Source organism: Perca flavescens, chromosome 3, assembly GCF_004354835.1.
Source record: "Perca flavescens isolate YP-PL-M2 chromosome 3, PFLA_1.0, whole genome shotgun sequence".
NCBI lineage: Eukaryota > Metazoa > Chordata > Actinopteri > Perciformes > Percidae > Perca > Perca flavescens.
Genome location: NC_041333.1, coordinates 23494816 through 23511808, shown reverse-complemented (window position 1 = coordinate 23511808; position 16993 = coordinate 23494816). Strand labels below are relative to the sequence as shown.

Below are 16993 nucleotides of genomic sequence, written 5' to 3'. Positions count from 1 at the left end.
TTTTTTTCTAAAGGCCATAATGACTATAATAAGGTTATATTAAAATGTTAATGTTGAAAAATTTGGGATGCACCTGTTTCAGCCGCATTTATGCCCATTGAAAATGAACGCATTTTAGTACAATGCAAATTCATTAAAAAACCATATATGTGTACTACTGAGCATTAACATGTGTTTCATGGAGCGGAATATATGATGACTAGTTGCCTATAAGTATTGTAATGGTGCAAAAAAGTCAAACTTCAGAGGCATGTTATCAATAGCCTTTATTGGAATGTAAATGTACATCCAAGCTTAGCTGCAGGAATCTGTGAGGGCAACGGATGTAGGATAACAAAACTGTATAAGAAAATTGGTGCAGGGCAGGATTAGTAACAATTACCCTTGTATGGTTGTCTATATAGGAGTAACAAGGCTATTTTTAAAATGTACAGAAGTACAGATAATTACGTAAAAATGTAAGGAGAAGGAGTAGAAGTAAAAAGTCTGCTGTAAAATAATTACTCCAGTAAAGTATAGATACCAAAAGATTCTACTTAAGTAAGGTAACAAAGTATTTGTACTTTGGTACTTGACACCTCTGGTTGTCAGGTAACCAGCGGAAGCGTGTCTATGTTATCAGGGTTCTCTGCTCCCCAGCTCAATATCCTGTTAATATGACACATTAAGGAGACTTAAGCTAATTGTCTTCTGGCTGTAGCTTCATAATTAGTGTACAGACACAAAAGTTGTATCAATCTCCTCATCTAACGCTCGGCAAGAAAGTGAAGCGTGTTTCCCAAAATGTTGAACTATTCCTTTAAGGCTGCATCATACTCTCATTCTCTTACACAGATGGACAGATTATTTGAGTACTGAATGCCGCCCCCATCTGCTGTCCATTAGACTCCTCTTCCTCATCCTTCCAAGATAAACTGTTCAGTGTCATTATTTCTTCAAGTCCTTATGAGGTCTGTGCTTCTATGATGTCTTTATTGCTTAATACTACTATGGCCTCAAATACATGTCAATTATCATGCATCATTAAACTCATAAAATCCCAAGTTTCCACAGATGCTGGTTTTGATTGGTTGTTGAAGCTCATAGTAGTGTCTGGGCTCAAGCAGAAGAAGGTGAAATGTCCATACTGCATCCAGTCAAGTGAAGATCATGTGTCACTTCAACCTTGAACACTTATATACTGTAACATACATTTATGATGGTCCACAGTTGTAGCTGCATCAGTGAGTCCATGGTGTAACAGTGAGTAACAGTAACAGCCTTCATTCTGGTTGGATACACACCATACAGTCTTTTATTGCTGGTTTATTTAAAGAAAAATACTGCATAACAATTTGTTTTGTTGTTGATAGGTAAGTATATGTACTGGCAATAGGAATGTATATTACACATTCAAAGTTATGCCCCTGGCAGTGGATGTTGTGTGCTTCTGTGTACAGATAATCAAAATATTACTCAGTGTATGCTTGTTTGTGTATGTATGAGTTTGTATGCATGGCATGTATAGTCTGCACATGTATGTGTCCTCATTAGTTAACTGTGGTGCTCTCACAGGTAGGTGGTTGCCTCTCTGTTCTCCCTCTCTCTTGCCTGAGCCACGGCAACGTTGATGCACTGCAGCCACTCCTCAGCGTGTTTCTCATCCTGAGCTTTCAGCACGTACGTCTTACTGTCCGTGAAGATCTCAAAGGCCCGCGGTAAGCCCCGATCACGCCGCTTCTTGGCTACCACCTATGGAGAAAGAGGAGGAGAAGAAGATGACAAACTCACACATCAACTTTATGTAGCCCTCTTGTTTCTGATGTTACAGTAATTCACTGCCCAGCTGTAATAGTATTTGGGGATGTGATTTGCCTTCTTAAATCAAATAAACTCTGCTAGGGAATGATTTAGACACTACACACAGTACCCTGTAACATGATCAGATGATATTAATAGTACAAACCACAGCCATGACACTAATACTAATGCAAAAACATGATCAGTGGTGAAGATTAAAAGATTTTGGTAGCAGGTTTTTGAAGGATGATGATTGTATGAATGTAACTCCTCACCTTGACACTTTGCACCTTGCTCAGCTCAATAGGGATGTCATCCAGCTCATCCTTCTGTGGGGACAACATAAGAGAAGTAACAAAAAATAATAATCATATGAGTCTAATTAAGTTAATGCAGTCTTAAGAAATTAGATATTTATAATATTCTATTTATATACTGTTTGGCAGTTTATGCTATTAAAATGTATCATCTTTTATAAGAAGATCTTATGTTTTGTTAACCTGCTGAATAACTAGAAAGTGTTTTTTGCTAGTCAAATAAGCAGCAAGAAACCTATCTTCAGCCAAATTAAAAAGCTCTTTCTACATTTTAAGCATATGAATACTTGTTGCCACTCTGTCAGATGTAGCCTCCTGATTTCAGCATCACAATACTGTGTCACAGTGTTGTTTGCAGTGTGTACTACCTCAGAAAAAAAACATTCACAGAATGAACAATTACACTTCATTGTTCTGTTGCTTCTCCAGGGCAGGAACATTAAATCCTCCAGCGCCACTGCACAGTGTAATTTTGAATATGTGTGTGTGTGTGTGTTTGTCAGCGTGAGGTTAAGTAGTTGTGTGTGTACTGCACCACAGTCAAGTCTTCTTACGCCATCGTTAGTTATGTGGTTTAAACCACATACTGTAACACCCATGGCAACTGCCCACATCCTTTCTGTGGTGTGTGTGTGTGTGTGTGTGTGTGTGTGTGTGTGTGTGTGTGTGTGTGTGTGTGTGTGTGTGTGACATGTTCACAGTTTTACCTCCTGGCTGGCTGTGCTGAGGGTCTGATGTTTCCCACAGCAGATTCATGTCAGTGGATTCATACAGTGATTTAAATGGACATTTGATTGATTTTAGCCATATGGCCTATGGAAAATAATATCCTAAGTGTAACTAGAGATGGCCCGATACCATTTTTTGCTTCCCGATACCGATTCCGATACCTGAACTTGTGTAACGGCCGATACCGAGTACCGATCCGATACCAGTGTGTCATATATTTTATTATGTTTTAACAACTGTATACTACTATCCCTGTATGGATGTGATATGATTTCTATCTCTGTTGTCTGTCTGGCTCAGGTTATAATCTTTGTGAAATATTAACAAACACAAACAATGAATGCCACAGAACTTTCTTTTATTCTACAGTTTGACAGTCAGTTATAAGGGAAAAACAACATAAATAAACTACTTTAACGTAGATTTTCTTTAGGGTTTTATTACAAGGTATCGGATCGGTGCATAAACTCCAGTACTTGCCGATACCGATACCAGCGTTTTAGGCAGTATCGGAGCCGATACCGATACTGGTATCGGTATCGGACCATCTCTAAGTGTAACATATTACATACATTACATTCTTTCATTGCATTTGACAACTTGCATTTTAGGAGACAATGTTGCTGCTATGAAGCCAGGCTGCTGAGTGTGCTGTCAAGTTACCCCGTTCATGATGTGCATGTTTGCTTTTTGTGTCTATCCTGCTCTTATTGTCTGACAAATCAAATCACCCTGTAAATAAATGACATGCTGGATTTTGGAGGTTCTCAACGCACCATAGCTAAGCGGCCAGCATTTATATGATAAGTTCCACTAACAAAAACATAAAAAGACATATTAACTATACTGAATTACCTAACACAAGCAAGTTCTAGGTGTATCAACAGTGTAATAAATGGAAACTAATGGCTGACTGGATGGTAGGAAATTGGCATACAGCGGATTTCAGCATCAAAAAACAAAAAAACGATACTTCCTTTACATGGACTTAATATAAAACAAGATGTGCCACATTTTTCCACAGAAAAAGCCAGTATAGTACAGCTTGATAAGGTACTATTTTAATATTCTCTCTCTCTCCTCTAGTTTTTCTGTACTCCTGCATGTAGGCCAGGCATGCCTGTAGTTTGGTATCACTCTTTGTCTGGTCCCAATTAGGGTGGAAATACAGTATTCAGTGGAGGTGCATTTGGCAATAAGCTACAATATAGAGAAAATAGGTATCCTATAGAATATAGAATAGATATATAATAACAAATAGAATATTTGTGGGGTTTTGGGGAATGTTTCAAACCTCTCAGAGTGCAAAAGCTGCTCAACCATTCAATGTGGAAGAAACAACACATTATTTTGGTTCTTAATCTCACTCCCCATTTGGGAAAAGGTCTTTCACAACATACCAACTACCTCCAGAACATACTGGCAAAGATAGACTGAGCTCCGAGAACAAAGACACAAAACCTTTCCAATTTGCGGCTGCTGCAAAAAAGAGAGGAATCCATTGCCATCTGGATAGGAGTACAAAGACTATTGTTAGGAGTAAAAAAAGAAAAAAAGAGCTCAACTCTACTTCTGCGTTTCAACCACCACAGAATATCCTACTATTTCCAGATACAGTATTCCTCTGGGATGTCGTGCCTTGCCGAGTTTTGGGGAGCTGATTGTATAAACATGTCTAAAGATCTAAAGGACACCCAATCTCCTGTTGGCTGTGGAAATTATTTCAATTGTACTTAGTTTTTTTCACTCTTGTAGATGACTTACAGGAAGTTACCAGCAAACACAGGGAAGTTAGAGAAAAAACTGGTGTTGCAACCTCACCATGAAAATCTTTTTTTTTACTCACACATACTGTACGAGGCAGTACCTCCTGCACTGTGTTTGCTACTTGTGCGTAATGCTATCTGCTTTGAGTTATAGTGGGTGAGAGTGACTCATGTTGTTGCAGCATCATGCTTTGGCCTTGGGAGCACCCCAAGTGTGCTTCCCGGGGCCAAGGGTTGTTACAGGCTGATTCACCGGATGCTCCTGAGGGACAGTTAAGCTTATCACGAGATGAGATTTCCACTGTTTCATACAGAGTTTCATCATGATTCAAATGACACAGAACGTAAATGAAGTGCCAGGGACAGTGTACGTGTGTAAGGTTTCATTTTCATTGGCTACGTACTGATTTGCCTCTCCGGAAGAGTAGCTGATTTCCTGCCAAGGTGAAGTAGCGGGTTTTCCAGCGCTTGATGAACTTCCAGCGGACCTGCTTTTCCTTCAGCTTCCCCTCAATCAGAGGCTGTCCTTCCTGGTTCACAACTAGAGGGCCACACAAACACACAATGCTTGACACAGAGGTAGAAAGAAACAAAGGAAGAAATCAAAATAAAAAGAATGAAAGACAGACAGCAATAAAATAAAATAATTGTTTTATGATTTGCCAATTTACTTTGCATTACAGCTGAACATCAATAGACTGATCTGAAAGGTCTTCCACTATGATGCATTCATGAGCCGGTGGGGGTCTGAAATAATTAAAGGTCCCATGGGATGAAAATTTCACTTTGAGGTTTTTTAACATTAATATGCATTCCCCCAGCCTGTCTATGATCCCCCAGTGGCTAGAAATGGCGATAGGTGTAAACCGAGCCCTGGGTATCCTGCTCTGCCTTTGAGAAAATGAAAGCTCAGATGGGCCGATCTGGAATCTTGCTCCTTATGAGGTCATAAGGAGCAAGGTTACCTCCCCTTTCTCTGCTTTGCCCGCCCAGAGAATTTGGCCCACCCCTGAGAGAGAGACATCATGGCTTTCAAACAAGCAAAGTGGCAGTTGGTCAAGGCCACACCCCCACCCTCCACCTTGCCCCCCTCTCTCCTCCTCAATAGCTACAGACACAGAAATGGCGCATACTAAGGAAAGCTCATTGTGGGACTGGCTCTAGTGGCTGTAATTCTGCACCAAGGCTGAATTTCGGGAAAGAGACTTCAGATATAGTATTAGGGGACCACTAAGGTCTATATAAAAGCATCCAAAGAGCCCAATGTCATGGGACCTTTAATAATTCATTACATTTATATAGAGCTTTATCATAGACACTCAAATTGCATCTAAGCGCTTCTCTAACACCACCAATGTGATGCACGGCAGCCTTACGACGGCAGACGCTCACCACACATCAGCTTGGTAGAGAGGGAGGGGAACATATTTTTAGTGGTGGGGGAATACCGGAGTACCCAGAGAAAACCCACGCAGACACAGGGAGAACATGCAAACTCCTCACAGAAAGGCCCAGGTTGTGGCCGGGTTGGGTCAGTGGTAGAGCAGGCGCACATATACTGAGAGGTTTATGCCTTGACGCAGAGGTCCAGGGTTCGAATCGGACCTGTGACGATTTCCTGTATGTCTTCCCCCTTTGTCACCTAACTGTTTTAACAAAAATAAAGGTGGAAAAAGCCCAAAAAATAATCTTAAAACAAACCCTGTACCTTCTTGCTGTGAGGCCACCGTGCTGCTTGAATTTAATTTAATTTAAAAAACTTCAATTTGCCAATGAACAGCACTGTGTTCATGAGCTATGTTGCCAGAAAAGCTCTAAAAGTAAAGAATCAGTGAAAATGGTGGTTGTGAAATAAATAATGTGGCATGTTTTGCAACCAACTAGTAACCAGCAAGTTTCTCAACTCTGTGAGTTGATTGTTATACCACAGGACAGGCCAGATTCAGCCCACGAGACAATTTAATAAGACTCCCTAAATGGTTATGATTTATTTTTACATCTGGCTTGCAAATTTCTATTTTTCCAATTTGGATTTATCCCCACTCTTTTAGTTTACAGTAATCATTTCATTTTCTAGCAAGGCTATTACATCAGAGCATAAAAGACCTTTTGATTTGTTCAAAATCAAAATATAACTCATTTTAAACCCAGAAGAAAGATTGACCTGGAGGACAGACTGCAGTAGAGATTGACAACTGATTATTTTTCTCTTGGAGTTTAATGTCACCACTTCCAGTCTAATTTGCAAAGAGAAAGCTGTCGTTCTCAGGAAAACAATCTCAGTGGCATTACTCTACTAAACATGGAGAGCAATATGGCTCAACTTTGAAGTGTATACAGTTGAAATTTAGTGTTTATTTATTTTAAAAAACACCACCAAATGTTTAATCGCATCCCTCTAGGAATAAGCAACCTGGCTCATGACCTCCAGGTAATTTATACTGAGACCCCTGTCATAGGAAAATGATCTCTCAGGTCACAAAGCACCTGCCCTTTTCTTATCCCCATGACTTTCTCCAGATAAAGTGGGATAACATTGAGCATATGTGCATCTAAAGCACAGCGCAGCCACCCTGCGGAACTGAGACTTACATCATTAATCCTATTCTGTTCTCAATTTCCTTTACTTTTATTTATTCCTGTTATTGTGTTCTTAGTCTTAATGTTTTATAACCCCAAAGCACTTTGGATTTTATTTGCATTATATTGTGGGATACAAACAAACTTGAACTTATCAACTTCTAGTCAACATTAATAAGTTGTTCAGTTTATATCAAAGCAAAAGCATTTTGTCTGTGATCAGACAGAGGAGAACTCCCACAGTCGAGTCTGGACTGGTCTGATTAGAAACACTCACACTCACATCACCTCCTGCACTGAGTTGGATCAAGTACTGATTTGAGAGTGTGTGTGTGTGTGTGTGTGTGTGTGTGTGTGTGTGTGTGTGTGTGTATCTGTAACAGTATGCATGTGTTTTTTTGTGTTTATGGGTGTTTTTCTTGAATACAAACAACCTGCTTATTTTGTTCTGACCAACATGAAATGGATTAATTAAAGTGATCACAGGTTGATATGTGTGACTGTGTACTCTGAGATACTGTGATCTCCAGACCAGTTCAGGTTTGGTGCCAGTAAACCAGGACTTCAGATGTTAACCACCAAACAGAGCCACTCTTTGTATCCACGATGATAAGTCAATCAGACAAAGATTACTGCAACGTGTGGGCATGCTGGAAAGATGATTCACAGAGGTGCCTGACGCCAAACAAAAGGTCATCTGTTTCACACAGTTATAAATCAAATAGCTTTCAGGGCCAAACTAAATTTTTATAGCATTACAAGTCATTATTTCAGGGTCCGATAACTTTTTATAGACATTTAATTGTATGTTTGGACATTTGATAGACACAATTATAAACTGATTAATTAAAAAATAGTATACAATCGATAATAATAATAATAATCCCAAACTGCAGCTCTGTTCATTACACAATACAACATAATAAAGAACACCATGCTATGCATTGCATAACAGAAACATTGATTCCTTTATTAATCTTTATTTTGAAGGATCAGGTCACCCAATGTCATTACAGTTCTCACTTACTTCTTGTGTTATCTAGCCATTTTGGATTATTAGGCAAATAAAACCCAAACTGTTCTCTAAGATTAAATATCACTACGGGTAAGGGAGACTTTTGTTTTAGTCATTTAAGTGAATTGACCCTTTAGTTTTACAGCTAAAAGTGGTGCATCCATACATTTAACAATAGCAGCAGTAGTTAGATTATTGGCTGTTGAGTATGACTGGATGAGGTTTTGTATTTCAATGCTTTCTATATTTTACTGGGGATTCACTGGGATGCCAATCCTGTGAGTAAAACATTTACATTTTACATTCTTTCCAATGCACACACTAAGTCACAAACAAATATAGGTGATGTCTGCTGAGCATTGCCTTCGATCAGATCCCAATGTGCTCTTCTGCCGCATGCATGCTTTTACAGTTTTTGACTGTAACTTGACTTCTTTTACACACAAGCTCAACCAATACCAAAACAATGGATTTTTACCGACCAATTTACAAATGCTTTCACACTGTATGTCAGAACAGATAAAGTCACAGTGAACAGCTGTTCATATTGTAAATTGAAACACAAATATATCCCCTGCATTTTATTCCATTGCTACTGAGAAACAGCTGATTGAAGCTATGCAAATAGATCGATCACAGCTGATTCGCATCTAGGAAACACACTCAGCTGTTGAGGTTCTTTCAATCACATGACCATATGGTAGTACATAAAAGAGGACCTATTTTGGCTGATCTTGTGTGGAAAAGGAACAATAACAACAAAAGCAACACAAACAAAGTAAGTAAAATGCCTGCACGAGGGACAGGAAGACGAATGCTAGGACAAGGGAGAGGAGTAGGACAAGGGCAAGGGAGAGGAATGCCTGGACGAGGGCAAGTTAGAGGTAGAGGAATCAGAATGCGTGGTTGTGCTCAAAGAAGGGCCAGAGCTAGCGTAACTGATGAAATAAGAGCTACTTTCATAGACCATGTCATAAACCAAGGGCTATCATACAGAGAGGCTGGTGAACGAGTACAGCCAAATCTCAGCCGGGACACAGTGGCATCCATTGTCCGGACTTTTCAAGAAACCAACAGGTAGGATATTGTCTAATGGCTCCTCCTACTGCAAAGGTTAAATATTTTTACCATGTATTACAGTGACAGTATGCCTCCAGTCCTAATATCTAACTGTATTTTGTCTCTCTAAGGATTCAACGTCTACCTCCCTCAGGGGGCAGAGGAAAACTCCTAAATGAAGAACAGGAACTTGCTATTGTCAACATGGTGATTGCTGACAATGACATAAAACTGAAGGACATTCAGTCCAGAGCTGTTAAGGACAACTTTGTCTTTTGGAACATTGCAGCAATCAGCATAACATCCATTTCTCTGACTCTGGCTAAACAGAGTCAGAATAAAACAACTTCACAAAGGTCCTTTTGAAAGGAACGGTGAGCGCATCAAAGAACTCCGTTGCCAATACGTCCAGGTAAGGTTTTGCAATACAGTCATTACTGTACTATACATTGTATATTTTGTAGTAAACTACTCTACAAACCTGAAGTACAGTAGGACATACAGTAGGTATACAGCAAAGCATTTACACACACCATGTCTGATGTACTTTCAGAGAGTGGTGTTGGAGACCAATCAAGTCCCACATGAAATGATCTACGTTGACTAGGCTGGCTTTAACTTGGCAAAAAGGCGTTGGCGCGGAAGTAACATAATTGGCAAAAGGGCCACAGTTACCGTGCTGGGCCAGAGAGGAGCCAACTCCAACCGCCTTATCCTGTTTTTAGAAGACCTGTATGAAAGACAGGTGCCAGAGGCAGAAAGGGGACCGGTGGGAGACCACTTGCCAATATATGTGATCACATGGGACAATGTGGCATTCCACCATTCCTGTGCGGTCACAGCCTGGTTTGACGCCCATCCGAGGATGATGTCCCTTTTCCTTGCCCCTTATTCCCCTTTCCTCAACCCCATCTCAGCCTGGAGATGGAGGGTTTTTGAACATTGTTCACAGGACCAAATGTCCCTCCTGGATGCAATGGATGCTGCATGCCAAGACATCACAGCTGAACACTGCCAGGGGTGGATAAGGCATGCCAAAAGATTCTTCCCAAAATGCCTTGCCAGAGAAGATATGCAGAAGACTGGGCAGATTAGAAGATGACTATTTTTTTTTCTTTCTGTGGCATATTCTGTTTGAATATTTTGTATTGTCTCATGATATAATATTTGTTTTGTCCTGTTGCAAATAGAGCCTTTAGTGCAACAATTCCGTCTCTGTCTTTTTTCTTTTTTTTTTTATAAACCGTACATTCTATAAAGCTTCTCTGAGATGGGCCATTCATCTTTTGTATTGAATTTCTGCAGCAAAAGAAACAAAATGCATGCATTTACTAAACCAACATGATGTTGACTAAACCCACCATAACAAAATTAAGAGGCTTCAAACGAAACTGCAGTGCAAAGCATAATCTATAATCGATACAATCACTATTGTCTATTGTATAAGGAGCAGACCTGACACATAAAATAATGCAGTTTCTGTAATTCCACCTGATATTAGTGTTTTTATGACATTGGGCTATGACTGACTAAATGGAGGAAGAGAACAGATGTTAGTGTTTTGGAAGAATTCTTTGAGTTTGGGACATGTTTGCAGTGTTTTGGTAGACTTAGTGTGTTGCGTTAGTGTATTATTGTATTTTGGAAATTAGTGTTGGAGTTTAGTTTACAATGTGTGATTTTGAGCATGAAATTAACTGTTTTGTCAATTGTGTGTTGTAGGTGTGTTGGTGCGAGTTGAGGAAAGTTGTTAAAAGTATTGAAAAAAGTGTCATAGTGATCGTAAAAAACTGTTTTTAGGGCTGTCTATGTGTGGTCAGATCATCCATAACCAATTTTATTTCTGAATCTAAATACTCTTGTGCTACATTTTGAGCTTCATGGGAGTGACTGACAAGATTTCAAAACTGTGACAGGAGTCAAGTGTCCAACACAAATCATTAGTAGAAACAAGGCTAATTACGCCATCAGGTCCAAACATGAAAAAAATCTTCATGACTGTATGTGTCAATTTGTTTGCCTTTTATAACATGAGTACATTTGTGTATCAATGTGTGCAGTTTAGTATTTGTAGCATTTGGCTGGAGAACGACAACATGAGGACGAAGAGTGAGAAGAAGTGTTTCTGTATGTGTCAATTTGTTTGCCTTTTACAATGTATGAGTACATTTGTGTATTAATGTGTACAGTTTAGTGTTTGTAGCATTTGGCTGGAGAACGACAACATGAGGACGAAGAGTGAGAAGAAGCGTTTCCTTTTTGAGTGATAGAATTTCATAACTGGAAAAAATGCTAAGTCATTACCAAGAGAAAAATACTTTTTGTAACATGTCTAGCTTTGCAAAAAACATGTTTCAGAATAGAAGCAGTTTGTTTCAATGGAACATTCTGTTGCTAGGAGCAACCACTACTGACAGTTTCTGAGCAGTTTACTGCTAACCAAGCTAATAAAAACATTAAAAGTAGCTTTAGTTAAATATGAATTCACTGCTGAAATAACTTATTTATTTTACTCTTTTTACTTTTACTCTTTTTGACTTTATGTATATTTAAGATTCAAGATTGTCTTTATTCTCCTACCAAGGTGGGACATTTGTCTTGGGCACTTAACCCACGCTGCAGCCATAAAAAACACAAACAACATGTACAACATGAATACCATACAACAAACCATAATATGACCCTAATGGGGTGTGAAACACAACTCGGTGTTATGCAGTGCATACAGTTAAACGTTTTTCTGATTTGTAATCACTATCATTGAATTGGCCTTCCAAAACAGTTTTCACAGTTTCACAATTGCCTCCAGTAAAAACCTCAAAGGCTAACTTTTGGAAGTGTGATTATCTTGCGGCAAGCTGTGCACCTACACACACAGCCCTGGTCCTGCTTGGACACTCAAACCCTACAGTACAGTATGTTACCACTATGCTATGTTACTCTATTTAAGACACACAGTCTCTTTGATATCAATGTCTCTGTTTTAAGAGTGACCTGAGTGCAAAAAAACATTTACAGTCAGCCAACCACACAAGAGGCATAACAGAAACAACAAATATAATGTTCAACAAACAACAGTCAAGTAAAAAAGAACAATAATTAATTAAAAGAGTCATACAAAAAATCTGATGGTAAAGCTATAAAACCTCAGACGGAAATGAAACCTGATCCCAGTCCTGCCAAGGTTAGTGCAAACATATGGTACTGTATATCTAAGATTAGGTAATTATTAGATTGTCTACAGTAGTTAAGATTTAATGAAACAAGAGATGGAAGATGGGAGGTTTGACTGTAGAGCTTTATAGATGAATATCATAACATGAGTGTCCCTTCTTGTCAATAACAAGGTATTAGCTAACATGTTTCCTTAGGACCACAGCCCTGCCTGAGGATATTACCAGAATACCTAACAGCACCCTTGAGAAATGCTGTCTTAAATCATTTAAGAACATTTCAAAACTCCATCTGTTGTAATGACACTCACTTAAACTTTGGCACAGCGGGTTGATCTTTAGCCAGGGAATTTCCTGAATTTGCAACATCATTTCTGGAGGTGAGAATTTCCGTCCAGTGTGTCTCCACTGATTGATGGTAAACTGATGGAGAGTCTTGCTTGTTGTTTTCCATCTTTTTTTATTTTTTATTTTTTTGCAGGGGATCTCTCTTCCAGACATGAGTGAATGTGTGTTTAAATCCACATGTATACCACTATAGATTAGGGGTGGGTGAAAAAAATCGATACAGCATAGTATCACAATATTTTCCGTGGCAAAACTGTATCAATACAAGGATGCCAAGTATCGATATTTTGATTATATAAATTGCACACGAGAATTTAACTTTTTGGTACTAGAATAAAAAATTCAAAGTGAGATGAACAAACAGAGACATTTATCTTTTTAGATAAAACAGATGTTGACAAAGGTTTCCTTTGGGGACATAATTTGAAGTTGGAAGAAAATTTATTTAAATTGCAATATATCGCAGAATGTCATAACACAAGTTATCGTGATAATATCGTATCGTGGAGCCTCTGGTGATTACCCCCTTATATATGCTAATTATAAAGTATATGCATGTTTGTGAGTGCTAAAAGTCCACGTAAAGCTATTACAATTATCATCTCTCTTGTTTCTGGAGGTTTCACATAAACCAGTTACCTCTGTGGTAAGTTTGGTGATTAGGTGAGGGTACATTGTAGTCATCCACATAAAAATACTAAACAATGCCAGAAACAAAGAGAATGAGAGAGCGTACATGTTGTGAACCTGCATACCTTATTCACACACACACACACACACACACACACACACACAGCTCATTACCACTCACTTCAAAGGCATTCCAGTAGTTAAACTCAACAGTTTATCATAAAGCATCATGGAGTTGCAGTAACCACTGGCTCTATCCTCTCTTTTTCCCTTTATCATTAAAAACATGAGACCAGCTCCTTGCTTGTGTGTGTAACCTCTGTAGTAATTGCAGCAAGCCACTCAGGCAAAGTCAGCTTTTACTATGGTAAAGCAATATAAAGCATAATAAAGTAAAAGATTGGCTGGTGGCAGCTGGTAATGTGAACAGCATGCATACATATCAAATATATGAAGTGGTATGTACTACATGATGAAAATACAAAAGTGAAAAACTTTAAGGTCACCTTAAAGTGAAATGTTACAAATCTAAATTCCACTGGGCCTGAAGTAGTCTGGCATTGCCAAACCTATCTCCACAGCACTGCTAGGTCTGAAGTCAACTTCACTGTTAATTTTAACAAGTTGACTTTACTTAAAAAATGTATGGAAACTCTTTGCCTTGAAAAAAGTAAGTTCAATGAACTTAGTAATAGTAAATTAGTGCAACTTTATTATTCTGAGTATTCTGACTTAATAAACTTATATTTTCTAAGTGAACACAGCTTGTTTATTCTGAGTAAGTAACACTCAATAAGCTTAAACTTATTAAGTGAAGACAACTTGTTTATTTTAAGTAAATGACACTTAATTAGCTCATGGTTTTTAAGTTAATCAAGCTTGCTTTTTTAAGTAAATACTTAATTAGCTCACATTTTTAATATAATTGTATAACTGAGTATAACTCTGAGTATAACTGAGTAACTGTTAATTTTAACAAGTTGACTTTACTTAAAAAATTTATGAAAACTCATTGCCTTGAAAAAAGTAAGTTCAATGAACTTAGTAATGGTAAATTAGTGCAGCTTAATTGTTCTGGGTAAACAATACTTAATAAATTTAATTTCTTTAAGTGAACACAGCTTGTTTATACTACTGACTTGTTTTCTGGTAAACTGAACCAGAAAACAAGTCAGTAACATTAAGTAGTGCTCACTTAAAAAATGTGAGCTAATTAAGTATTTACTTAAAAAAAGCAAGCTTGATTAACTTAAAAACCATGAGCTAATTAAGTGTCATTTACTTAAAATAAACAAGTTGTCTTCACTTAATAAGTTTAAGCTTATTGAGTGTAACTTACTCAGAATAAACAAGCTGTGTTCACTTAGAAAATATAAGTTTATTAAGTATTGTTTACTCAGTTGCACTAATTTACTATTACTAAGTTCATTGAACTTACTTTTTTCAAGGCAGTGAGTTTCCATACATTTTTTAAGTAAAGTCAACTTGTTAAATTAACAGTGCAGGACTTTATCATTATTAGTATGTTATTACTCAATTCTATTAAGTTGTATTTAAGTTATGTTTTTAAGTTAAGGAAGAACATGTTACACCAACTAGAAAAAAATAAGTTAGTAGAAATCTTTCTAAAACTTTGAGTATACACTACTTAATCTATTTAAGTACTTTGAACGTTTGGATTTACAGTGTTGTTACATTTGTTTCAGTGAGATGAGATGAGTCATCCCTGTCATTTACTGTAACTTGACCTAATATACTGGATGCAGCTGGACAGCTTTCAGTTGGACCAAACAGATTTCCAGTGGACAGTTTTGGTTTATTTTCTGGCTTCATCTACATATTGTGGGCTTGTTTTATGGATTTCCATTTTGGTTAAATACTTGTTCATATGTTTCACATCTTATACATACAGTCTGTATAACACGTTTATAGTTGTCAGCTTTTTTCTTTGTCTAAACTGAGAACAACTTTCCTGTAAATCCCTTAAGGTTGCATATGAGTTGCCTCAGTGGCTGCTAATGATATTATTTTATTCAGTGAATCTATATGGTTCTCAGAGAGCAGCTACTGCCAGATGCTGGATGTAAACATGTTTGTATGGTAGAAAATGTTAATGCTGTACCAAAAATCTATTTTAATATTTTAAAACTTGCCCTATACAGTAAAGACTTCATGGTCATACCGTATCATGTACCATATCAATGTTTTGCATAGAATGTTACGTAGCCACTTTTCCTCAAAGTTATTCAGCTGACTAATGATCAGCTGCAGATAGTGTTGGTTCATGCCACTGAGTTTAAGTGACTGACACAAACATGCCAGGACCCAGATGGTAAAGGTCAGACAGGGGACACTTATTTGTGGACTTTTTGAATATAATGCAGGATAGATTTATAGTGATGTTCGGAAACTTTCTTGGTCCAGGAAATACACATATCAGGACTACTGTTACATTCACTGACTGCCAAGTATATTAAAGTCCCTATTTCTATGACTGACTCATATCACATTGAAGTGCAAAAGTATATGCTGGCTGTATGTATTAATTCTTGGAATGTGTTAATTTCCTGTTTCAATTAAAACTCTCGTCACTGGCTTAAGCTCCATGCAGCGGTGAACGATGATAGTGATTTCAGCTCTGCAGTTACAGGAGGTGTGTCTGGGCCTGACCTCGTTACAGACACATTGTACATGTCTGTTCTGTTGTGCAGTGTTTTACCTTATTTCATTTTCACTGGAACTTTTTGTTTGCTAGAAAGTAGCTCCAATGAAAACTGTTCACAGTGAGGTCTGGAAAGAGATATTGCTATAGAATTCTTACAATGTAGCTGATCAATAATAATAACTTTAATTTATATAGCGCCTTCCAACATACCCAAGGACACTTTACAGAATGACTGTGGCTAAGCTAAAGGAGGTTGTAGGCTGTGGTAAACAGGTGGTGTTTCTTTTTTTTTTTTTTTAAATGTCCAGGGATATAGCTTGACATGCACACCACAAACACAATTCCATTAAGTTTCACTGTAGTAGGGTGGAGGCAGAAAGCTCAAAAACAGTTTGGCTAGTTACTACAAGGGTTAAGTGAGAAGTAATTCAGAATGTTTTGGTCATTTGAGTGAACTAACACTTTAGGTTAATATCAGACCACAAGGACACAAGAACACAAATGCTTTAGTAAACACATGTATCCACATGCACACACGTTTCCAATCACACAGTCCCAATGGGAACGTACTATTTTTTCTTCTCTAAATCCTTCTGTAATAGAGAAACTGGCATGCATCTGAAAGGTAATCATCCATTCATTGCAGTCATTCAGCTGGCTCAGTGATTACACTGGTTTGTTCTGAGCAGCAGAGCTGGAAGAATTGCTTTCATTTGGCTTTTGTACGAGTGTGCGTGTTTACTTCTGTGCATGTGTGTTTGTGTATTTGAAGAAACAGATGATGACAAGACAATGACATAGAAGAAAGAGAAAGGGAAAATGAAAAGCTGTGAGCCTAGCTTAATGGCAGCTTCCATATAAACAAATCCAATGAATAGTAATTCCAAGATCATCCATCACTCACAAAATCATCATATAACGTGAATACTGAC

The 16993-nt window shown here is 37.9% G+C and overlaps 1 protein-coding gene across 1 annotated transcript in view; it reads right to left on the bottom strand.

The window, feature by feature from the left end:
• The window catches only part of veph1 (ventricular zone expressed PH domain-containing 1), an 88290-nt gene continuing 71297 nt past the window's right edge, over positions 1-16993 (bottom strand). The window contains exons 13-15 of the mRNA XM_028572983.1: positions 4996-5132; positions 2055-2108; positions 1-1731 (exon numbers count right to left, since the gene is read on the bottom strand). Of these exons, the coding sequence (XP_028428784.1) occupies positions 1549-1731; positions 2055-2108; positions 4996-5132 (374 nt within the window). The 3' untranslated portion in view covers positions 1-1548. The remainder of the gene's footprint in view (positions 1732-2054; positions 2109-4995; positions 5133-16993) is intronic.